Genomic DNA, 25,284 nt, shown 5'->3' with positions numbered 1-25,284 from the left:
GCTAGGCATATTAATACGATTATCATTGTTATCTCCTGAACAACTCTGTTGGAGTAATTTGTTGTTACTGTAATCTTAAATATGGATTAGGTGTCTTTTGTTCTGCGATTACCATACACCTCCCCTTCCCTACAGCATTGTGTGTATGTGCAACTCTGTTGAGCAGAGTCTCCATAAGCAGAGAGTCAGGAAATCCTTGATTTGACAATGATTGATTCTCCGGTCAAATGGGGTAACTTCAGCACAGTTGCAGGAGCTCAGGGAGAATACTCGTTAAGTGTCTTAAGTTGATTTGATTTGCTGCTTAGGCTTTGGTTTTTCTTAGTGCTCTCTTTAATTTTATGTATCAAGACATGACAATAAATAACCTGGGTCATTGAAAGTCTTTAATAGCAGTGTCTGTGACAGTGCAATTTACATATTTTGGCAATTCATTTTTTTCTCTCTTGCATGCTCAGCATTCAAAGTACAGTGTCTGTTTTGGGTATTCGGTTCATATGCACTAGTAGCTTATTGTGTGTGCACTAGTTTGGTCATGAAAATGAAGGACAGCCAAACAGAGGTTCAAGCTACAGGTCTTGAGTTTGGTTGTGCCAGCACTCTAGTTCATCCTTTGCGCAGCTGCAGCAAAAGAACCACTCAAACCCGTGGCAGCATTTTTTTATCTTTGTACTTCAGTTTAAGAGCAAGCTTGCATATGTAGCTTGCTGATGTACAAGAACAAGCTTGCTGATGCAGCCACCCCACACATCCCTGCACACAGCAGCCTGTTCCTTTCCTGCCTGTTGCTCTGCCTCAGCCAGCCGGGCCTGCTGCCACACAGGGCCTGGAGAGCCCTGCTTCTGGAGCCTGTTTATCAGCACACAGAAGAGTTCCTGCTGAGGCCTTCCAGCCGGTGCAGGGGGTGGGGGCTGATTCAGGGTGATTTATCTCTTGGGTCCTGGCCCACAGCACTCCTGCTTTGGGTATTAATCGGGGGGGAGCAAGGGTGGGACAGAGGCACCAGCTGACTGGAGGGGAGGAACCCCAGTGTCTCGGGGCGCGCTGACCCTGTCATGTCTGTTCTCACTCAGCTAGCTAGCAAAGCTAGACAAACCAGGACACAGCCCACCCAAAAGGCATGCAAAGCCTGCACGGATCTAGTTCAAAATAATGGGGGGGAAAAAAGCTTAATCCAACCTACCTCGTAATCCAGTCACCAGGTCACCATGTTCTGACTGAAACCTGAGGCAGGAAAGCATGTCACTTCATATCTGAAGCAGCGGGAAGCATCTGGCTGTAGGGGAGGCCCCAGTCATTTCTATAGGCCAAACAAGCACACTGTAGTTTTCCGTGCACAAATGATGGACAGATCTCCCTGTGGAGTCTTCACTTCCCCACTCAATTAAAACCACTCAAGTACCTTTCAGCCAGTAATCGATGGTACCTTTGAACGGTGGCAAGGTTCAGTGTGCAAACAGCAGAGTGAAGGTATTGGCTTTTGAATGGATTGATTGGAACGCTTGGTTTAAGGCATGGCTGCTGAGTCAACACTATGGGTAGTGGAGCATGGTGGCACCATGTGCACAGGCAGGAGTGTTCTCTCAGGAAATCTTCCTGTCATTGTCTTAGCAGGACTACCACACCATTGCAGAGTTTTCTCTGGGTTTGAAAAAAAAAAAAAAAACAGTTGCATTCCATTATAGTCAGTGCTGATTTCCACACTGTCCTTGCTGCTGCCAGGACACTTCCTCCCTGCTGTCCACTCAGTCAGTATGATTTTCAGTCCACTGCTTGACATTTTCGTATTTTCAGAAGTTAGATCCATAGGTGCTCGTAGGCCAACCCAGGGACCCATCCCAAAATTGCTTCCTTTACACTCATATGAACTAAAGGTGTGATGACTGCCGCTGTCATAAACACATTTTCACCTTTGGGGAGGGGGGTGTCTGTGTATCCACATCCTGGAAGATTGTGTTGATTGTTTGTTTAATTGGGTGAGATCAGAACAAGGGCTTAGCTCTGCTGAAACATGAGATTTTCAAATTGTGCTCATTGTTAAAGCTTTGAGTTTAGCTGGGGCTTTGGCATTGTGTGAAAGGCAGATTTCCCGCTGCATGTTTGCTGCACCTCAAATCATACATTTGGGATGTACGAATCATTTGGAGTGTGGTTGCGGTCTGGTCTAAACATGTGGAGATTAGCTGGGGAAAATGCTGAACGATCCCCTAATGAATAGGTTTGAAGCATGCAGGAAGTGCTGATGGTAAGCGTACATGGAAGTGAACATGGTCAGATGTTCCAGCATGTTAAATCATTCCAGGTTGCCCTGCAGATCCATTCCCTCTCCAGTGTATTTATCACCGTGTAGAATGGCTGGCACCCTTCTGTGCTTGACTATTAAGCCGTTTTCACATATGAACTCCACAGACAAAGTGCGGAGAATCAGGTCTGCAACTTGGCCGGAATTGCCCTTTCACACATGTAGCACGCAACAGGAGATTGTCCGTGTCAGACACGTTCTCATCTACAGGAAATACTCCGGTTTGGTTTAGGTGAGGGGCGGCGCCTGGGTAGAGCGTGCAGGAGGCAGGACATGACGCAAAAACTACGCTGCAGAAATCGCAGTGGCTGTATTCGAAACCGCCTACTGCATACTGTGTACTGCGTACTACACAAGTATATACTGTATACTGCATGCTATTTTTCAGTGTAGTACCCAGTGTGTGACCATTAATAATTACATTTGTAGTATGTTACATTGTCGCTTGAAATCATTGCGAGTTTAGAAACGTCCAGATTTCCTCGTGGTATTTTCCAGTTAGATGCCACTTGCATTCTCACGAGTGAAAAGTATTGACGAGATCACCTAAAGTATTTTTAGTTTTTTTCTTCTCAATGTCTTACCTTTCGGTGGTACAGGTACATAATGGAGGAGGAGAAGGCGAACATAGCATATACTTTTGGGTAGCCTGTAAAAACATCACACATACCCATCCAAATGGTGCTACCGGTACACATAATTTATTATTAATTATACATTTATTGTAACAATAAGGTAAGTTTTTGTTGTTCGCTATGCAATGTTAGGTCACCAGTTCACCTATCTCACTATACCTATCACTATTACCTAGCTACAGCTTAGCTAGCTACTAACCAGATAATAAACTACTAACCAACGTTATTAATCATCGTAAGAGACTAGTTTTGGCAGTGTTTCTATAGCTAACTATCTCTTTAATGATCATTGGACTCAAAATATCATGTATTTGGACATATCCGCAATGTCAACAAAACAGTGGAAAGCAATGTACAGGCACGCAGAAAAGAGTACGAGGCAGATGTTTGTATTCTTCCAGTTTTGCACCAGTCACATAATAGAAACGTCATCAACACGCCCACTCGCTCACGGTGGATTCTCCGGAATGTTGCCTGTTCTATTCACACGTGGGCTCACTCTGACATGAGCTGGACTTTGTACTAGGGAACTGGCAGAACGAAGTCCACCACATATCCGGTCCGATTGATTCGGACATTTGCATTCTCATGTAGAGCTCCTCCGGCTAAGGGCCGGATACGTTCCGGCGTCCAGTGCATGTGTGAAAGGGGCTTTATAGACTGGCAAGATGCAATGCTCAGTCCTGACTTTGACTTGTTTTGGAGTCAGTGTTTATTTTGTTGTTTTGTGGTTGCGTGCATTGGGTGAAATTGCCCATATAGCCTGCATGAATGCTACAATCCTATCTGCTGAGTGCTATGCCGGTGGCATCGGGGGAGATCTCTGATCTGGGGATCGGAATTTAAGGCTAGATAGAGCTACTTACCTGTCATTCTACCATTCACATACAGGTTCTCCCAGTTTTCTGAGTGACACCTCTGGTATGTATCCATGGAAACGCATACTATGTGACCCATTTAGAATGGAGAAAAAAAACAAGAAGTTCTGGAGGATGGTGGAGCATTCAGATTTAACCGGGGAATCAATTTATTCATTAACATGTTCAGGAGGTTACTTCTGTGTTGGCATTTTCATTCTGTACACGATTTCTCATGCAGTTGTATCTTTATAGGCTGGGGAGTAGCCATAGAAAACATAAAATGAGAGCTCAGATAAACTTGCAGGCAGCGTTAGATCACAGGTACTTCATGCCAGTACCACATGTTGTAGGGTGTATTACTGGGCACTTTTAGCTAAACGAAAGGATGTAGCAGTGGTTATATGCTTTCATTTAAAGCATGGGAAGTGATGGAACAAGGTCGTTGCTGTGGAACCTAGCAAGCATATTTCAATCACAAGGTTTTCTCCCCAACATTTTGGCTGGAACGTAAAAGTCGATAGCATCTAGTGGCTAGAATCCCAGTCTTCATGGGTTGGAGTAATTCTAAACTGCGCTAAATGCTTTTTAATCTCAATGTAAACAATTCCTATCGTGACTCATCTGATACAAGCAGCGGAATCTAAATGGAGTGCATGCCAAAGTGGATTGATTGAAGGAGACATACATCAAGGGGCATGTACTTGACGTACATCAAGTCTGAGGTTTGCTAAACACTTCCATTTAAGTGCACGTCCAGTGCAAGCAATGACATAGATATGCCTGTAAATGAAATCATTTGTGTCCGTGCAGAAAAACTACATATTTTAAGGTCTTCTCTTGTTTTGTTTTTTCCTTCTCAGATGTACTGATCAGAGTTCAGGTTTTTGACAACAGTGACCTTTCCCCCTTGGCTGATGCTGCAGTGGAGGTTTATGGGAACCAGTCCGTCTTGGCCTCCAGCAAGGCAGGCAGTGATGGGGTCCTCACTGTCTCCTTCCAGTACCATCCAGGGACATGGGTCATCATCACTGCGTCCAAGCAGGGCTACGTTACCAACTCTGCTCCCTGGCACGCCATCCGCAAACCCTGTAAGTGAAACTCTTCTCCTGCCTTTCTGGTATTGCGGAGGACAATAGGATCTCTGCTTTCACAATTCTGAGTAGTCTAGTCTGTCTATTTTAAAAAAATCTGTTGCACCAAGAACATGGAAATTCATCCACATAAGGTAAATGGTGACTACATTTCTTGTTTTATTGCAGAACTGTTAGATTATGATCTGGTAGTTACGTAGAAAATGTAGGTGTCCGGGAGTGATAATCGTGCATTTTTACCATCGCAAATAAACCCAGTAGACAAGTATCAGTTGGGAAAAACAGATGCGTCGAAGGTGCACTGATAGGTTTCAGGTATATTGAAAGCGGGAACTGAGAGCGGGTGCAGTGGGAGTGAGTGACTCCGATGGAGACTTCCGTCCGCTCCCCCAAAGCCTCGGCCCAAAGATTGAACCACCAGCAGCTGCTGATTTAATCAAAGGGCTGGCATCTCTCATCACCGCGGAGCTCTGCTTCTCACCACCACAGCGCTGACACCCTCCACGCCCAGCACATCCAACACTTGCTTCATAATGACACCATCTCAGCAACGGTGCGCTACCATCCAGTTTCCACCAGTTGCTGGTGTATTTATACTCCTGCCTCTGAAGATCTTCACAGAGCTGATTTGGCCGTCTGTGCAAACAGTTGGCTGTATTTGTTCCATATTTAGCAGCAGACGCCTGTAGCTTTGTGACCCAGAGCAGTGTTATTCTGTCCCAGCAGTATCATACAACTGGTCTGCTTGGTGTCTGGTAGCATCTCAAACATCGGAACTCATCCCAGTGGAATGAATTACTTAGATGCTGTGCACTTGAAGCAGTAATCTTGTCTCGAGTCAAGCTAAATTTTAAAAATGGTGTGGCTGCTGTGTGCCATGTCTCACTGCTCAGATGTCTGGCTTGTATGTTTCGTGTTTGACTTAAGCTAACTCCCCCGTCTCTGTGCACAGAGCAACTCCTTCTGCACAGCATCCAGGGCAGGACTGGCTTCACACTTCACACTTCCTCCCAGCCCCCCTCTCATATCTGTAGGGATGGCGTCACAGTGGATGAGGAGTGTTGCTGCTTGATGATCACATTTCCCACAATCGCTTTTGAGTTTCATAAAATCTGCCGCTGTCCACATTTCAACAAACTGATTTGACACACATTTGATCTTGATGGCCTCTTGGAGACCTCCATTTGTGAAGCCTTGTGGCGGCTGTCCGGGTCATAGAAAGCTACCTCAATAACAGCACGGCACCGTTCTGTTGCTCATTAAGCTTTATTGTCCCGCTAAGCTTAGCTGAAACACTTACAGCACCTCCCCAGTTGCACTCCAGGGTTTCCTCCTCCTGCTCGCAGATAGCTGCTCTACAGCATGTTGGCTCCACTCCATTATGTTCTCTTCCTCAATAAAGTGTGACCAGAATTCCACAGGGGCCTCTCTGCTCTAACGTGTACATCCTGTGAGCGAAACAAGGAGTGGCAAGCGTTTTTCTCTCCTTCCTCTCTCTTTGTGTCAGACTTTATCTCTGTGTCCGTGTTTACGTTTCACCTTCAAAATGCAATGTGTGGCTCACAGTTCTTTCAGTTTAAAGAATTTGTTTATAATGTGATTATAAACAGCAAGCCAGAACCGGTGTCCATTGCAGTTCTGGCCCTTTGCCATTGGTGCTCTACACTGCTGTTCAAAGGAAGACCCCACACAGCAAGATCCTTCGTTGAAAAAACAAGGAGATGGAGTCACCGGAATTTGCACAGGTGCTCAGCCTATTGCAAGTGATCAAAATAATATAGGGCAGCTGGTTGAAGGTTTCTGGTTTGAATCCACAGACATTACTGATCATTCATTTCTCTTTAACGTTTAACTCTCAGTTAATGGACTTTAAGTCATTCAGAACAGCGGACTTCCACCCTTGAAGGTTAGTCTCAGCTAGGATTTGATCGATGCTGAACAATGGGTGATTCAATTGTCCAGCCAATCAATAACATCAGTTAATTAAGACCAGAATGGGACAGAAGTTTAAAGACTAGTGGATCTCCACTGCACTGCATGAAGTCTTCAGTAATGTAGTTGAGGCCAATAGAAAGGACAAGGGTCTTTAAAAATGACAAAGGCTTGATATGAAATGTGACTCAGCGTTTTGACAGTAGCCCCAGTCACAACCACCGGTGTTTGCACAGAGGATCTGTCTGTGCTATTTCAGTCAGTTTTAAATTGGCTACATTGAATGTTTTCATCCATTTTCTCTCATTGGCGATAAATTACTTCATGCTTAAAAAGAGCTGTAGTTTCCTAACACCGTGGTTTCAGTATTTCTATGCAGTGTGGGAGTAGTGCACATCTGAGAGATGAGTCACAGCTGACATTCATCACTATGCAAAAACATACTTTCCAAGCCCTGTTTGATACATTTGAATTCAGGATGTCCAATGCAGCCTTGTATATCTGGCAGCCTGAGTGACATTTCATTTTCCTCTGGAACTTTAGCATGTGTTTTCAACAGCACTGCTTTGTTTTCCATTTATTTGGAAGCTGAGCTGTCCTTTTCCGTCTTCCCCTTGCCTCAGGCGTGACAAACTGCCACTTCCTCACAATCCAGGTCCCTCGTCTTCCCTGCTGATTAGAATATTAAGCAACAGAGCTGCCCCATCCCTGTCCCCAGCACCTGTTTTGTTTTTGTGTGAAAGCGCCTGTCTTAATTCTCACAGCCAGAGTTCCATGCTGTGTCTTTTTCCAAGATCGATATGCCTGCCAGCGGCACCAGCGGGACAGGTCCTGGAACACAGTCCTGGATATCCCACCGACACGGTGCAGTCCCATTGTCCCCATTGTGATGCTGTTCATGGGAGTGTGATACAGTGTCTAAAGAGCTGGGCTTGTTACCGGGAGGTTGCAGGTTTAATTCCGCAGCGTGGAGCTGCTTTTGTGCCTTTGAGCGAGGCACTGCTTCACAGGCCTTCACAGACATTACTTAAGTTGCTATCGAGCAGCACAGATGGATAATATGTAAAAATGCTGTTTAGGCAGGTCACTCTTGATTACGGGCACCTGCAGAGCAAAATTAATAATGGACATAATTTATCACTGTGACCTGGGTGAGAAAATGGGAGGTTCTGAGATCTCCTGTTAGGCCTTTTTGCTTACACTACACATGGAGCTGTTGCTTATTAGTTACTCAGTTGGTGTGCCACCCTGGTTTGGTCCTACAGGCTGAAATTGTTGATGGTATGTCGAGCCAGTTCTGCTTTACTGTTGGAAGTGATTTCCCAGGCAGTGATCCCCAAGTCTCAGTTGGGGTGATTGCATTCTCCTGGTGTGTTTCTGGAGCATGTCATATATTCTCACGACTTTTGGTTCCTGGGGAGATTGCGGAGAATGGCATGAGATGATTGGCTTTTGATTGATGATGGAATCCTGGGAAAAGGACAACAGATGAACATCGTTTTCACTGTTGAGTGCTCTGCAGTCATGCTGGAGTCTGGGGGTGTGGTGCCCCGCTTTACAAAGGATGGAAATGAGGAACGCACGAGACTAATGGCACTCTGCATACTGATGAGCATGCCGCTGGGCACCATAACCCCCGCCCCCACTCAGAGGGGCACCAGCGCCCACGGGTAAACTCAAAGCCCAGAGTTTGGGGAAGCACTCCAGAATGTAGAATTGCTCATTGTTTCTGCCCACAGTAAACACAGAATAATGAGTTCAACCCAGCTGTGGTCAGGACAGACTCGTGAGATGTCTTTGTGATGCTGTACATTAACCCTGAACCAGAATGAACAGTCCTCTGATTGAACTTAACATTTCCAAAAATATGCAACACTGCCATTTTTGGTTTTTAGTTGACTGCTGTTGAATGGTGAAATTGGAAGGTGGGATAAAACCAGACCCTCTCTCACGTGTTCCCAGTGCGGATGGAGGCAAAGAGGTGCACAATTTGGCAATACACCAGATGGATGTGTCAGATACTTGCTCCTTCCTGGTTGTTTTAGGCCAACAGTGGTGTCTCAAAAGGCAGCTGTGACTCCAGTGTAGTCTCTTGCAACTCATTAGCTGTCCTTCCTTCAATGGACTCAGATTGCAGTCATTCATTTGTGTGTGTCATAGACAGAGTGCTGCCCTCTGTGTTAAGATCTGAGACATGTCAGTGTTTCCTGTGGTTTGTGTGGTTTCCTGTGGTAATCTGGGAAGGCCTGGATGTTGACCCCAGTTGCATTGCCATGGGTACCAGGAAGCAGATCGAGGGTTACTGTTTCTGATTCCAGCAATCATATGAATTTTTCTGCTTATTTATCGGTTTATACAGTATAACTGTGTCATGGATTGGTCAAAGACCTGATGAGCATTTTCAATGTCTTCTCCTTTTCAGTGTACGCTTCAGTCAGCCTCTACCTCCTCCCCCAGAGACCGGCTACTCTCATCCTGTACGACGACGTGGTCCAGGTGCTGCTAGGATCTCCAGGTGAGCGCCAGGAACTCAAAGCCGTGTCCCAATCGGTAGCCCAGAGCTTTTCCTGAGACTCTCTTTCTGTAGGTTGGAGAATCCATATCTCCATAATGCTATTTTTCCTTTTGAATGAACCAGGCCCAGAACTGCTGATAATCTGGTCTGTCCCTGTGGACTGGAAATGAGATTAGGCTCAATTGAAAATGAAAGATATGGAACAAAAGCATTTTCAGTGGTTGGAGACCAAGGCATGACAGCTTAGCAATGTCCCTGTGGAGTTCCTCAGTGATGAGCCTTCAGTCCAGACAATTTAAAGCAGGTCCTACACTGGGCCAGTAAAACAGAGCACTTGCTCCATCTTTCTGTGGCAGGGCCTCATTGAGGAGAGCCAGTGTCATAATGAGGCAGCCTGGCTAAATTTTCTCGCAGTGAGGGATTCCGTTAGTCGAGCACAGTCATGCTATCTCTACTTCTGAGACAGTCAGAGACATTCATTGATATTGTCCAGTCCAGTTTATAAAGACCAAGGACAGTATAAAAGGACAGTATAAAACAGTTAAAACCAGTAATGACCCCAGATAACGTGAAGAATCGTTTGCAGGCATTTTTAAGCCTTTTCAAAGAAATGTGCTGTAAATGTCACTTGAAATTTATTTGTGCTGTCTAATAGCACATGTGTGTGCCTAAGTATAAATGATGTTGATTCTCTCTTAGGGGTTTATGCTGTTTTTATGGCTTGAAATAGGCATTTAGCCATTAAAGTGCAATCTAAGTGTGACTGTTTAATAATTACAGCAATCACGGCCTTAAAGGCCGTAAAGGAGTACTGCCCCACGGCCTGTTTCACTATAACTTCAGAGATGTTGTGGGAGCAGAATGGTCCTAGACTGCACTGAACATCCATACCAGTGACCTCCACCCTGGAACACTGTGACCAAGATCCACAGGGGGTGTATCACTCTGAAAGGTTATGCCACTGCTCGGTCCAAAATAGTTGGAACTCACATTGGTGAGCTCGCTTGAAAAATGATCACGGTGATTCATTCGCTGGTGGCAAAACAGGGCATTGTCTTCTGTCAGAGAGAAGGCCATGTTGCACAAGTCCTCAGACTCACAGTCCTCATCTCCTCAATGGCCCCAGTGTCTGTGACCGCCTGCGCAGATGGCGAGTGATTCAGCAGACTCCACCGCTCCTTGACCACAGCGCATCAACTTGCATTAACATGCTCAAAAGGAGCAGTGTGCGGGCGTACATGTGTGTGAATCTAATTGCACTCCTCCACACAAGGCCTGTACTTTCCCTCCGCTCCGCCACCCTGCACCCAGATCAACACAGCCAGCGTGCCCGTGTGACCCGCACGTTGTGGCATGCGTCTGTTCCTACTATGTAGATCAACTCTGTGGAGAGAATTCATTTGTTTAGTTGTTTTTCAGCGTGTTAGATGTGTATCTACATCATTCTGCTCCTGGGACAGAGGGCATAATCGGACTGTGGGATGACCAAGGTTGTAACAGGTGGAGGAACAGGTGTCTCACAGCGGGGCCATGGGAGCAGCTCTTACCCATTTATGTTCACCTCATATGGATTTCTACACTTCCTTTTTTAATCAGACTCAGGGTAATTGCTTTGCTTGGTCCAGACAGATTTTTTCCTACAGTCCTTTGGAGATGGGACACCATTTTTTTTGGGGGGGAGGGGGTGTCCTCATTTTGGGATGCTTTGTTGTATTGCTGTGCACAACACTTTCTGATGGCCACACACATTGGCTGCGAGGCAACGCATGGAGATTGTGGAAGGTCTCCGAGTGAGATTGTTCTCTCAGGACCTGCCACCACATCAAGCACATTCCTGAAATAGGATGTGATGTGTGAGTCAAAGGGGTGGGTGAGAAAGCTGTGGATGAGGATCAAGCACGGGGTACGGTACTGCAGCAGTTGCCATGGCGACGGCAGCAGGAAATGTGTTGTGTGAGTGAACCAGTGAAAGCTCTGGAGACGGTGCGTGTGAGGAGAGGTATTGCAGAGTGGATACTAGAGGCAGCTACATACTTTCAGGCATGCATCATATGGCTATTTTAAGCACATAAAAGATGAACACAATGATAAGCCAGGCTTATGGTATTTCTGCATGGAGGTGCTTCATGCATCAATTTGAAGGCATTTTCTGGGGTCAGTTGTTTTGCTTTTTAGTGTTTGAAAATAGCATTCACATATTGAACGTTCATCCATGTATAGCATAGCAATGCATTCGTACACTCTTTCACATGTCAAGAAATCATACTCATAATCAGTTTTAAATGGCTATTTGCCTTTATTATATTTATGAATTTGCAAAATTGCACCCTCTTTTCCTTTATGAGAGCTGCACAGATACATTGGTCTCCATAATCGATTGTGTTTGTGTGTATGTGTAGGTACAGGACACTGTGAAGATACTGTATGTGCCAACAGGCTGTCTACAGCTGCCAGTGTGACATAGGCTGAGCTGAAAGAATATGAGAGTGCTGAGGCTACAGCTTTCACTTTTAATGAGTCTCTGCAGAGTCTTTGCAGAAGTACCTGGAGGTGTTTTTTGGAGGGGTTTCTCAGTTACTCCCCCCACAAAGAAGTATCCCCTCTCAGATACCCTCAGTCAGGCATTACTGCCAATACAAAAGACAGTTTGTTTTGGTATGCCTGATTTCCATACTTCCTGCCAGACTGTTGCTTTACAGCATGTGATCTTAATTGTGGCATGGAGTAATGGATACTCTTTTCTTTCATTCTTTCTGTCTCCCTGCCCCTGTGAGGGGAGGTGTGTCTGACCTCAGCCCCCACCCCCCCACCCCCCATCCCAGGTCCCAATCGATAAGCACAAAGACAGCCCAGAGAAGAAGAGATCAATTGCCCGTCTTTGGTTAGCAGATTGCCATTTGAAAGCTGTCAGACCAGCCAGTGCATGGCCTCACATCACATTTGCTGATACCGCACGAGTGCATAATGCAATTACTGAGGATCGTCGGGGTGCTGGTTGCAGTGTACAGTGTATGGAGAGATAACAGACTGGGTTGGGGGGGGAAGGGAAGGGGAGAGGGACCTGAAGGAGAGAGTGAATTGTCCCATAGGGAGACAACAGAAGGATGGGGGGCCACGTGCACTGTCTGTTAAATTCCCAAATGCATGCTGGGAGAGGTACTAGAAAAGAAAGAGGCACAAAGCTGCACACTCATCACAGAGCTGGGAACCCATGGAGCAAAGGAGGGAAACGGGGTTCTTCAGGTTAGAAGCCATTCGGTGGCAGTATCTTCAAGCTGTGCCGGTGTTTAGAATGCTCCAAGGATACCCCGATCCCACCGCTGCCGATCTCTTAGTGCTGCAGACAGTCTGTCCTGCTGATTGACAGCGCACATCCATCGACCCTTGACCTGTAGCCCATTGAGCTAGTGGAGTGCCTGACTGTTGTCAGTAGAGGCAGTGCAGTTCACTGCCTGTGTAGGGTAGAGGGTAATAGCAGTTCTGCTCAAAATATTTCATCAGAAAAAGGCCAAGGGCTTAATTGAATGTGCTTCTTTAAATTAGCTCTAATCTTTTTAGAGGATGAATAAAAAATTTGTAGCCAAGAGCTCTGAAATTTGTATTGTTTCTACAATGTTAAGTGGAGACTAGCTTGTTTATTTGCCTCTTGTATCTATTTCTTATTTCCTACTTCTGCTCCAGGTTTTTATTTGAGCAGTTGAGCATTTGTGAGCTGGATGACTGGTGCTGTTTTTTATTCCTCACTTCCTGCTCAAGGGTGCTCATCAGAACAGGGTCCCAAGGTCTCCACAATACTATGAGACGGCCCATTCAACTTAGCGTCCGTGACGGAAATGTCTTTTCCTGGACAGTGGTCTTAAGTGGTTGATTCTTAAAGAATGGAGTTCAGGATGCTAAAGTTGAACTTAGCTCTGAATGAATGGATAAAATTAACATTTTTCTTTTAAACAATGTTTTTCTCATATTTATTAGAGAAATGTCCTTCGTTCAATGCTTCAGACATGGAACAAAACATATTTGAATGCAGTGGTTTTATGAAGTCCTGTATTAAATTAAATGAAGTGCAGCAATATAACAGTCAATATTTTTGCCTGAAATTCAAAAATAGTTTGAGACTGAAGACGGCAGCATTGTTGATCTGCAGGCAGGGCCTTTCTTTTTCTTGCTATGTTTCTGGCCATCTTTTTTGTTTGTTTGCATTCCAGGCACTAACCGCAATAGGCACTTAGGTAAACATTCAGGCAAATAGAAGCATAACCTTTTCTTCAAATTTTCTTCAGTAATTAGCACAAGATGTGAATTTGAAATACCAATGTATTTAGAGTCTGAATGGAGTCAGTGCTACTGAGATGAGGAAGTTGTATATCACTGTGAGCATGTCATTTGCTCCTGGCCCTGGTGCAGAAGCAGGTCTGTGAGTATAAATCACACTACAGCTCACCAAATAGTAATCAGAAAGAACAACCTGTGGTGGAATGGGGATGGATGTATTTTTAGGCCTTGTCTCTCTCTGCGGGACATGCCAAGTGGAGGGGAACAGGATTTCAGCTCGGTGCAGCAGACGAGGAGGCTGCTGTCAGCCTGCCAGCTTCTCCCAGCCCTGTCCAGCCCGTCCTCATACATCATCATCACAGGGACAAATAGAGGACTGCCGTGGCACAGCTCGAGCCACTCTAGGCCGATGAGCAGGAGGCACCACTACGTAATGCTATGCTTTATTTATGAACAAAATGTGCATTTACATGCTCAGAGTCACGTAAATGTAAGTTATCTGTTTGGGCTTCTCATGTAGCTGGTGTGGTGTCACACTCACCCTAGAATGGGCTTGAACCCTCAAGCTTTGCAACTAATAGTATACAGCTTCTGTTAGAAAATGAGCACAGTCCAGCAAGGGAGTGAAGCTTGACATTTCCATATCAGCTCTGTGTTTATAAGAACTTGTACTAATGCAGATACGGAAGGGATACTTTTATCGTGGTCAAACTCAATGTAAATGTTTAAATGAACAAGCAATGTCCACACAAATCACTTCATCTTGTCTTAATTACTTAGTGTTCCAATTTTTTTCCTGCTGTCTGAAACTCAGATTTAGTTCATAAACCCTTTGTTGCAGTGCAGCTAATGGTCCCTCTCTCCTCATCAGGTTATCGCAGCTTTCATTTGGTAATACTGCTACTCGCCACCATATATTGGCAATGGGGGATCCCTGGGTGAGGGCTGTCTCAGTATGTCCCTCCACCTTCTTCAGGTGCAAGGAACCAACCATGGCTGCAGTTCCAGAGGAAGGCCGTCCAACTGCCACTCAACTCCACCTACACCGAGCTTTCAGCCGTGCTGACCGCCGCCAAAAGCCAATACGAGATCGGGGGCTTCCCCTACCTGCTGGGCCAGGAGAGCAATAGCACTGGTGAGCAGGGTAGAGAGCAGTCGAAGGATAACCTTCATTCAGGTTGTTTACATGTTTATTACCGACTTCACTTTCGCAACCTTTTAAGACCTCGTGTTTAAAACTGCAGGTTCAGTGTACCCACAGTGTACTCTTTCCTGACTTTAAACAACAAAATTACCGGTGCTACCTCTTAGTCAGCAACCACCAAACACTCGATGTTTTGCAAGTAATGGAAAAAAATAGCACTTGCTGAATTTATTCAGGGTGAATCAAAAAGGCATTGCAATTAAAGTGAACATTAGATTGTCAGCACTATTTATATGATTATGTTTCTGTTAATCATGGATTCTGTTGTGACATGGATCCAGTGGGGTCTACCATAAGCGAAAGAGACCTCCGTGTTGTGTTTCTCTGGCTGATTGATGAAGTCCTGGACTGGTGCTAACATTGGAGGATCACACCCCTTGCAAGTGTTTTATAAGGTCTGTAAACAGTGGAAATGAGATTAGCTGTTATCAGTGACATCACTGGTTTCATGAAGTGGCACAGTGCAGTGGAATATTAAGGAGTCTTGACTGAGATTTAGAGAGGTGGAGCACAGATGAGGCATCTTTTTGTGTGCATTTGTGGTCTGCGTTTGTAACCTCCTGTGGGACACTCGCAGCTGTGGGCAGGGTCAGGTGACTCAGGTGAAACGTCGCTCCAGATTACTCATAGCACCGTGTCATTGTTCCCTCAGTCAGACACACAGAAAAGAGAGCCTGCAATCTAAGATCATGTATGTACATACATGTATGTTACATGTATGTAATTGCCTTGAAATACTAAACAAATGGAAAGAGCACCACCAGGGTACCTAATAATTTCCATTTGTTGTCTTCTTGTGGAATTAATGGAATTTTTTGTGTAATTATTACAACACTAATGTTTGAGAATCTTATTCTGAATGATAGTGATGAACATGGGGTTAATGGCTAAGAGGTAAAGTGCCAAGATGAGAATTTAGATTACATTGAAGTGGGGATTGTTGGTGAAAATGAATAATGAATAATGTTATCCATGAGATAGAAGATGCTCCATGAGGTGACAGTGATGTCTTTGTGTTTGTTTGTGTTTGTTTGTGTGCATCTGTATGTGTGTGTGTGTGCAGGGGGTAATGGCACCTGGTTAGACCTGACAGCGGTGGCGGCGGTCAGTGCTCACCTCTTTGCCCGCAATGGGAAAATCGTCCACGTGTCGGACCCTGTGCACCTCTCCATCCCCCTGCCCTCTGACACCCCTGTGAAGACTGCCACTAGTGTACCTGTGTGGAGGTTCGAGGCCAAGACAGGTAAGGGATCAGTGTCTCAGTGCAGTGATACTCCAGTCACATGGATGCAGGATGTTAATGTAGCAAAACCATCTCATCAGCTAAACCATGATGGTCTCCACAGTTTTGATCATGTGCTTAACCTGAATTTCTTTAATAAATATCCAGGTAGATGTGGTAAATAAAACCTGTGTAGATCATCTTGGAAAAAGGATTGTCTATCTATAAGCAAATAAGTAATGTAATGCAGTGTTACTTTATCGCAGCGTTTTCTTCATTATCTGCTTTTGCTAACTGATAACGCTACTATCATCTTTTATATTAGATGACAAGGCTAATCTACCTAAAAGAAAGGTTGTATTCTCAAACACCAACAATTATCTAATATCCAAAGACTTTTCTTGCTCTCACGACTTTATATGTGATATCCATCATGTGTCCGATGCAGACGTCTGTCCTCACAAACCAGTTTAGGTCAAACATATTTCATTGTGAGCTCTCATGAGATCTCATACAAGGATCAGCCATATCTCAGTGTGAGCTATGTCACAAGCTATCTTTATATTGTATCTCTGTTTAGTAGCTTTAGTAATGTAATTTGCATACCCAAGCGTTGAGTGCTATATTGAGTAAAATTTGATTGAACCATGGCTAAAAGTATTTTCAGAAAGTCATCTGGTTATTCTTGAAAAAAGGGAGTTTTTTTGATTTGTCATTAGGCCACCATCTGATTCCCATTTCATTGGCAGTGCTGTGTATTTGGTTCTGTTTTTATCCATCAAGATCAAACCATTCTGAGCCCTTTAATTCACTCTTAAAGCCACCGCGGTGACAGCTGGAGTCAGGATGTGCCTCCCTGACGCAGAACATATTTCTCCACCCTTTTGTAAAGGTTAAAACACAGGGAATCAAAGCCCTACGATTACAGCACAATTTGAAGGGAAATTGAACCACAAACAATTCGTCTCTGCTCAAATCCATGCCTAGTAGTCATTGACAGGAATTAGAGAAGCATCCACACGTTGCCTCGCTGGTTCTGGCAGCTCAGGGTTAATCCATGTCGGCCTAGAGCATTTGCATGTTTGAATGCACTGTTATGCAACAGCGAGCAGGCTTTCACAGCGGCTGCACTGAGTGACAGTTTGCGCGGCACTCTGGTATGGTCTCCTGTCCCCCATCTGCTCGCTGAGTGGTAAGCCTCTATGAAAACAGAGGGCTTGCCTCATTCCTTCTGTCCACATTATGGTATACTGTTTACTGATACTGTTTCATACACTGTGAAGAATTTCTCAGGGTGGGGTGCAGGTGCAGAGCATAAACGCCATACCTTCTAAGATGGGTGAAGTATATCTTTGAGAGCCTGTATTGTCGGTGAAAAGCGCAGAACACTTTTGTGAGTGGTAATTAGGCTCGTTTACCGCGGTTTAACAAGATAGTGCAGACAGAACAACACAGGCGGTGGCTGAGGCCAGACGGTCCCAGAGAGGATGTAATTAAGCTCTCAAAGACCCCCCTTAATTCTGGGGATTGGACTCTAATGACATGTTAATAAAGGTAGAACCAGTTTTCAAAGTCTTCATTGCTGTTGTGTTGTAGTCTGGCATCTAGCTGTGCATTTGCCCAATGTATGTGCAGTTTTTTTATGGATACTGTGTAAAATCTCAGACTGCTGATACAACACAAAAATGTCCACGAAAGGTTATGCTGATGCCAGCTGGTTGAGCTCACTGGCATGTGACGCTGCTAAGGAAACCCTCAGAATATGGGCTGGAGTGATTCCTCCCTCCTGACTCCTTTGGCAGGGACCCGCGTTGCCATGGTAATGTGCATAGAGAGGGAATGAGAGAGAGTGAGAGAGAGGGAGGGAGAAATGGAAAGGCATAGATAAATGAAGGGAATGCCAGTGAATGGGGTGAGGAGATGGAGTGTGCCCTGTTTTTCTGAAGTGTGTCATGCTCTTGCTCCTGGGGAGCAAAAATCGGGCTAACCCACATTCGTGAATCATAATCGACGGCAACACCATATGCAGATGACCTCACAGGACCAATGTTTGTGATTCCAGTTGGTGCACAAGATTCGTCCGCTCATCAGTGATCTCATTGCTCCAGCCGGTGCATCCATGTGATCCTCAGCCGGTGCTCGTTTTTGAACATTGCAGACTGCCACTCCTCCGCGTCAGTCACCTTCACTTCTCAGCTCCCTTGTTGTGCTCCGTCATCCATCACCTGTGTTATCTCTTGCTTTGCCTTCCACGGGTGCTCTTTGCATAAACCGTGCATTCTGCCGTTTACTATTCAGTGTAATCCTAACTCTATCCTAATCCTAACGCTATTCTGAGAGTCTGCAATCTCAATGGAATTGGAAAAGAACTGTCCCTGGGAGTTAAGTGTAGGGAAACAGAATATTACTGCAGGACATGCCAGCAAGCAGGAAAAGGAGAAATTAATGGAAATGGAAGGAAGGGGCAACCAGAGCAGGGTCTAAAAAGGGGGAGTGGTGTAGCAGTGTGCTACAGAGAGGAATTATGGAATGTCATCAGCTAGTGCTAGTGTCTTCCTAAATTCAGAATGGCATTAGGCAGGAAATTTGCGTGTCACATTTTTATGGCTAGTAGACATCTATGCCTTGAGGGAGAAGAGGCCTGTGGATTGGAAGAGCCTAGCAGCAGTTACCATCCTCGTAAGTCTCTGACTCTCGTCACATTTAGCAAACCTGATTACACATATTTAAACACACATTTACAAGTGTACACATGTCAGACCTGATGGTGATGGAGTAGATCCCAGGTGAGATATTGGTATAGTCATCAGGTGTAAAAGGCTTCAACTCCAGTCTGTCTCTGTAAGGTCATTTCAGAAATTCAATTTTAGAAGTTAGCCTGGACAAGAGTATATGCAAAGCAGATTTAGGAAAAAAAAAACCTGAGCACAGCTAATTTTCTTCGGTCATGAAAAACATGAGCTCATTATCAGTTGAACCTGCACCGTGCATACATAGGGGGGACATTAAGAGGTGTTCTGGAGGAGATGTCATCTTTACAGGATGTGACTTCCTCGTTGCAATTAGTAAAAGGGGTATCCCCACAGATGAAAGTACTGCCTGCCACCATGAAAATGAATGCTTGCTGCAAAGGCCGCCAAAGCCAAACAAGGCCTTGTCAACACAGAGACAGGGAGAAGTTCAAGCAAAAGAGGAATACTGCAGTGCTTCAATGGCGTGAAGAATGCATTCTTCCCACTGGAACTAATTTTAAAGTTCTGTGATGAGTACACAGTGCTGTAGGACATCTTTCTCATGAGATGTTTCCTTTGTGCCCTGACCTCCGGTGGTCATGTGGTCCTGTGGGTGGAAAAAGCTGTGTGTGCCTGTTGACTCAAATTTATGCCATTCATGCATCGTTCAGCATGGACACTCAATCAACCTGTGGTCTAACTGGCTGCATAATGTTTATCTCTGCCTGTGTGAAGTGTGGTAAACTGGCAGTCTACCCAAGTGGGTACAACACCATGGTGGTGGCCAGGTGTGGCTACTTATAGTAAAGAGCACTGAGAATTTTGGAAGAAAGGCACCATACAAATCTATTCCTATATGGTTAGAGGGTTGGGAATATGGCATGTTGACCTTCTTGGGCAAATAAAGGTTAACAAATATGTTAATAGACGAACACCCAGTCTATCATATGTGTTGGTGGTAAATTAAATTATGCACCGTTTCAGACCTGTGGGTGTTGGGTATAGCATGCCACTCTGTGAAGGCTCAATCAAGCAGGTCGATTGTTTGCTGTAATTGCCAGGCAACCCTCTGTCAGTCAGGATTGTGTCTCCCTAAAAGCCTCTTCTCTCCAAAGGCCTTTTTGAAATGGGAATTAAAATTCAGTGTGTGGGTAGCCAAAGTGAACACTGTGACAGACAGCAGCTGTGCAGGAGGGGAGAGCAAGAGAATCACAAACATGGCATCCAATCAGGTGGCTTCGGCCAGGGGTTTCAAGGTGTGTTTGCAGTATGTGAGAGAGAGAGAGAATGACAATGACAATGAAAATGAGTTCATCTAATCTGAAAAGAAAATGGCCCCCTCCCAACCACCCCGCTGGAGGAATTCTGAGCAGTGTCCTAGGGGGTCATGTTTGTTTGCCCTACTTTAATCCCACCCCTCCCAAGAGTTTAAAGAGGAAGGGAGGCCCCACGCCTCATGTGCTAAAAACACCAGGATGACTCGGTAATTAATCAAAACCTCTGTTATTATTTCAAACCATATTTCAGCCAAGTCACAGAGGCCTTTTGAAACACCTTATTGTAGTGACTAAATTTTCACATTGAAGAGGCAGGTGGAGGAAGATGTGACCAGAGTTGGGGATGACGGTGGGAAAGTCCCCTGCTTCATCTGGGTGTAAGGACTTGCTGTGCAGCCATGCTCACAGCACCCCCTAGTGGTGTCTGAAATGCAGCCTGTATACTAATCGCATAATCGCACATTTCACAGTACCTAGGCAGTGAGCTCCTGGACACTGTCCATCTGATGGTCCACTTTAATGTGTTATTAGGAATTTCAGTGGATTGGAATGCAGTAAGGTCCCCTGAGGGGATAGAGTACAAGAGAGCCTTTCTCAGTACAGCGGAAACTGGAAATGAAAACCCAAACTTGTGTTTTAGGTGGTGTAACACAGATCTGAGAACATCTATTAATAGCTCTATTCCAAAGGGGATGAACCTGTGAGGCATGACTAATGGATCTACCGCAATGTTGTTTCAGGTGATGCTCTGGGGCCACTACTATGACAAAGGCAGGATATCACCTGCTCTTTAACACATGGCTGGTGTCACTCGCTGCATTGATGTGAGATGTACAGACAGCCTCCTCCACACACAAATCAAGACGATCGCTCCCATTTCTTTATCACCCAATCCAAGGCAAAAATTACAGTGTCTTACCAGATGCCAGTTAGCAGTGGCCAGCTCTCCTCAGTTTTTGAGAGGCGTGTAATTGCCAGGGCTTTTACAGTCCAGCTCACCCATTTGCTTGTCAGCAACATCAGAGTAATCACAAAGATTTTAATTACTGCTCAGCCGGGAAGCAGAATTCTTCCGCATTTTCATTTCATTACGGGTTTTTCTTTGGAAATGGGCAGACACCAGTGGAAGGGGGGGGGGGGAGGGGGGGTGGAGCAGGGATGGCATTGTGGTATATATTTTAGCAGCCGTAAGCAGGAGACATGATTTATGCGTGTTGATTTCCACTTGAGTCGATAATATTGAACTAAGAGGGGGGCAATACTGGAAGCGTAGCACATTGCTGGACAGCAGGGCATGAGCAGATGGAAACACTGATTGCGAGAGGAAGGTGACAGTGAAATATTGATTTAAAATTTTATTGGTCAACTTCTGCAAAACAACCTTTAGACTGTAATGCGGAGGTAATCTGGACAGAAGAGACTTCTCTCCGGTGTATTCTTGGTGTAAACCTCCTGAGTGAGATTTGTTCTCGTCTTAAAATTGAATTATAACAAGGGAAAGCGTTGAAGAGCTGTTGTGAAGGTGGTGGGGTGGGGGTGGGGACAGTGTCTCTGTGGCCCGAGACTGGGGGGGCCAGACTGCATTGTGGGGCATCTGTTTCACTCCATCTCATTAATAAACGAACAGCCTATACACAGCACTGAGAGCAGCCCCCACCCCCTCCCCCATTCTGAGGCATAGTGGCCATGAATGTGCTCATGTCTGGAAGCTGTAATATAAACCTCATAAATCTCCTCTGTCTCCGTAGTGACACTAGAGAGTGAAAGTCCATAAAAGGACTCGTGGCAGAACGGCCAGTTCATCCCAGGGTGAGATTTGACAAGGATACGAGAGTCACAAGGTGTCATTGCACTTCAGAGTGATCACAGAGAGGCAAAAAAAAAAAGAAATAGGGTGTGGAGCAGAGCACTGTGATGTGCTGTGGTCTTCTGCACTTTCATTTGCCTAATTCTCTCATTTTCCTCTTGGCCTCTGTCTTTTCGTTTACTCTGATTTAGCCATACACCTCTGTGTCTCCTGTGTCAGACTCAGGAAAAGTGATTATATCAAAAAGATATGAATTGCCTTGTGATGGAGCCACAAAATAGGTGGAGCAAATTAGACAGACTGTACAAGGGTGTTGCCTAGAGTGCTAGTTAGAGTAAAACTTCAGCCCTGTCACAATGTAGAGTAAAAATAGCAGATAAGCAGGTACAGCATAACCCTGACAGCTGAGTAAAAGGAACCTGGTCAAATTACAACATACATCCTTCAGTATATATAAGAGATAAAATAATGTCTGTTGTCAGTATATAATCGGCAGACTGAAGTGCTACTGGGTATAGCTCTACTGGCAGATTAAGACAGATCTGAGTCTGTTGGACCAAGGTACAGCTTGACCTGGTCAATCTTCTAAAAGAGACAGAAGGTGGTGAGTGGCACTCTTGCTGTTCAGATCATGATAGGCTGGTAGGTAGGTAGGTCCTTCCACCACTAGAAGGCAAGGCTAAGCCAGCTTTCATTCTGGGGATTCATAGGGAAGGGACACAATCGGGAGGAGCACAGGGCAGGAGGCAACTTGTAGGCAGAAACTAGACTGTGAGTGAGTGAGGGCACTGTGGTTGAAGGCCTTGTACACTTGTGCCAGGAATTTGTAGCAATTCAGAGGAGAGGAGTTATAGCCTGAGAGTCTCCCAGGACAGAGATGACCAACTGATTCTTACACACAGGTCTGCTCTGTGATATTCTGGGAGAGGGAGAGTGCATTGTGGAACATAACTCAAAGATGGCATGAGAAAGGATGAATGAAGCACTCTGTGGATGGTGAGGTCCAGGGCTGGCAATGCCATGGCTGCGAGGATCAGCATGTCAGACCTAGAGAGGTTTGGTTTCAAACGATAGGCAGTAATCCAGACAGAGACGTCTGCAAGGGAAACTGAGATCTTAAATGTGTGTGTCAAGGAGAACAAGGGAGAGGAAACAGAATGGAACCTAGGCCTTGTGCTGAGTGGGATTCCACATTGAGGGAGCACAGTTCACATGGTCTCAAGGATGACTGAGGGGGAGCGGGGAAATCGTGATTAAAAAGCGCGTTTATTTCCGCTATTGCATCAAGCCACATATTTCATCTCAGTCCTCCAGGGCACCCCTCATTATCATAGCTCATGAAACCATCTGATGACACTGAGCTCTGCTTTTATTTGCGATTTAATGGTTTTTCTTTTTTTAAGTATCCACAGACTTTGTTGCATGTGATGTATTTCTACGTGGATTTAATAGGAATATAGGGTGGTTCTATGGGAAAATTAACTGGACCTACCCAGTATTTATAAATCTACTTTATAAGGGCTATTTACTTAGTGGGTACTTCATACATACAACTCGTGTCTTAATTTACTTTTTCAAAACTTTTACTATATTTCCAATAAGAAATATAACTAAGTTTGATTGAAAAGATTAATGACAGTTGTGAGAGAATCCTCTTGTTTATGTTTCAGGATATAGTCTAAGAAGTCATACTTAAGAATCTAAAATCTAAAAATTAGATTTACTTGATATGACCTGGCAAATAACCACGCTCAGTTCCTCAGGCATCCACTGGACTGCACTAGAGTAGGAGGTCTCTGGGACAGCCTGGCAATTTCTAATCATGTATCTGGCTCTGTCTCTGTGCTGGCTGACTGTGGCCTCTTTCCACACAGGTCTGTGGGTGAGGAATGGAACAGGGTACATCAAAAAGGAGGGATCACAGCTGATCTGGAGTTTTGTGGCCCCACAGCTGGGATATTGGGTTGCAGCCATGCCCTCCACTACAGGTAACTGTCCAGTCCTGTTCAGTTGCATCTCTTGGACAGAGTTTGTTTGTGCTCTGTGTTAGGTGTTTTGCCAAAGGAGGGCATAGAAGTCTCTTTCTCTTGGAATGTCCAATGCTTTTCCCCCTTTTTCACCTAATTTGGAATGCCCAGTTTTGTCCTTAGATGCTGCTCCCGCTGTCAGTGTGAGAGGACACGGACAAACCTGTCCTCTTCCGAAACATGTGATGTCAGTAGCAGCTTCTTTACTCACTGCATCTCCCATGCTAAGCTTAAGCGGACTTGAGTTGGAAGAGGATATGCCATAATTCGTAAGCTTAATGGAGGGAGAACTGCAGGCACCCAATCAACAAGCAGGGGTTGCTGATGCACAGTGAAGCAGACCCCTGGATGTCCTACCCTCCCCCATATTCCTTGGCAGAACGTAGCCAGTTTTTTATGCCACTATGGACTCCCAGTTCTCATCGGCTGATGACATAGCTGGGATCGAACCTTGGCTGTAATGCTCAGCCTTTTACTGCAACTTAGGAGCCTGTAGAAGTCTCTTACCAGAGGATTTAATGAAAAACAATGTCATGAAACCCTGCAAAAATGTTTGAACAGAAATTCCTCAAAAAGACATACAAGCTTCTTCCGTGAACATGCCTCAATATGTGCTATGCAAAGACAAAGAGGAGAGCCTCCTGGAAACTAATTATAGTCACCAAAATAGAAGTTTAAGTGAGAAAGAACACCAATTTTGTTTAACTCCCTGAGGGCTGAACATGACCCTGAAACATGTCAGATTTTTTTAAATGTCATATTTTATTTTTTTTACCTGCCATATTTTAAAGGCCATATTTTAACATACTGGAGCACCTTGGTTCTTGTGTTCTTTGCAATATGTGCTGTCCTTTGAATTTTTTAGCTCTTCATACTGCTGCCCTGAGACATGACATGAGTTGTTAGGCCTTGTTGCAGCCCTGCTGGCTCATGGGAAATCCTCTCGCCTTGCAGGGATGGGTCTGAACCCCACAGGCTTGCGGGACATCACCACATACCACACAATCTTCCTGCTCACCATCCTGGGCTCCATGGCCCTGCTAGTGCTCATCCTGCTGTGTCTGCTGCTCTACTACTGCAGGTATGGCCTGTGCTACCTGTGTCACTACATTCATTATGATAGGAAAAAAGCACCATTATTACAATGATTAGTACCACGATTCTCTACAGCAGTGGTTTACAACCTGAGTCCTGAATATCCATACCCTAATTTTTTTTCTATGAATTCATGTTTCCTGAAGGAGTGGAGCCACCTTTGGCATCTATACCAGTTGCTCATTCATTTATTCATATCATTTAAGTGATTTATGCCTAAATGGTCACCAGGTGTTGAAATTCTGTTGTTAGAGGACAATGTAATGAAAATACAAAATGTGGATCTCCAGGAATAGGGTTAGATATGCATGAT

The 25,284-nt window shown here is 44.9% G+C and overlaps 1 protein-coding gene across 1 annotated transcript in view; it reads left to right on the top strand.

Moving 5' to 3' along the window:
• The window catches only part of LOC118793176 (protein FAM171A2-like), a 38,845-nt gene that overhangs the window by 9,630 nt on the left and 3,931 nt on the right, over window positions 1-25,284 (top strand). The window contains exons 2-7 of the mRNA XM_036551229.1: window positions 4,658-4,885; window positions 9,243-9,335; window positions 14,584-14,742; window positions 15,875-16,054; window positions 23,724-23,837; window positions 24,831-24,957. Coding sequence (XP_036407122.1) covers window positions 4,658-4,885; window positions 9,243-9,335; window positions 14,584-14,742; window positions 15,875-16,054; window positions 23,724-23,837; window positions 24,831-24,957 — 901 coding nt within the window. The remainder of the gene's footprint in view (window positions 1-4,657; window positions 4,886-9,242; window positions 9,336-14,583; window positions 14,743-15,874; window positions 16,055-23,723; window positions 23,838-24,830; window positions 24,958-25,284) is intronic.

This window comes from Megalops cyprinoides, chromosome 1 (assembly GCF_013368585.1).
Source record: "Megalops cyprinoides isolate fMegCyp1 chromosome 1, fMegCyp1.pri, whole genome shotgun sequence".
NCBI lineage: Eukaryota > Metazoa > Chordata > Actinopteri > Elopiformes > Megalopidae > Megalops > Megalops cyprinoides.
This window is presented reverse-complemented; position numbering and strand designations above follow the sequence as displayed.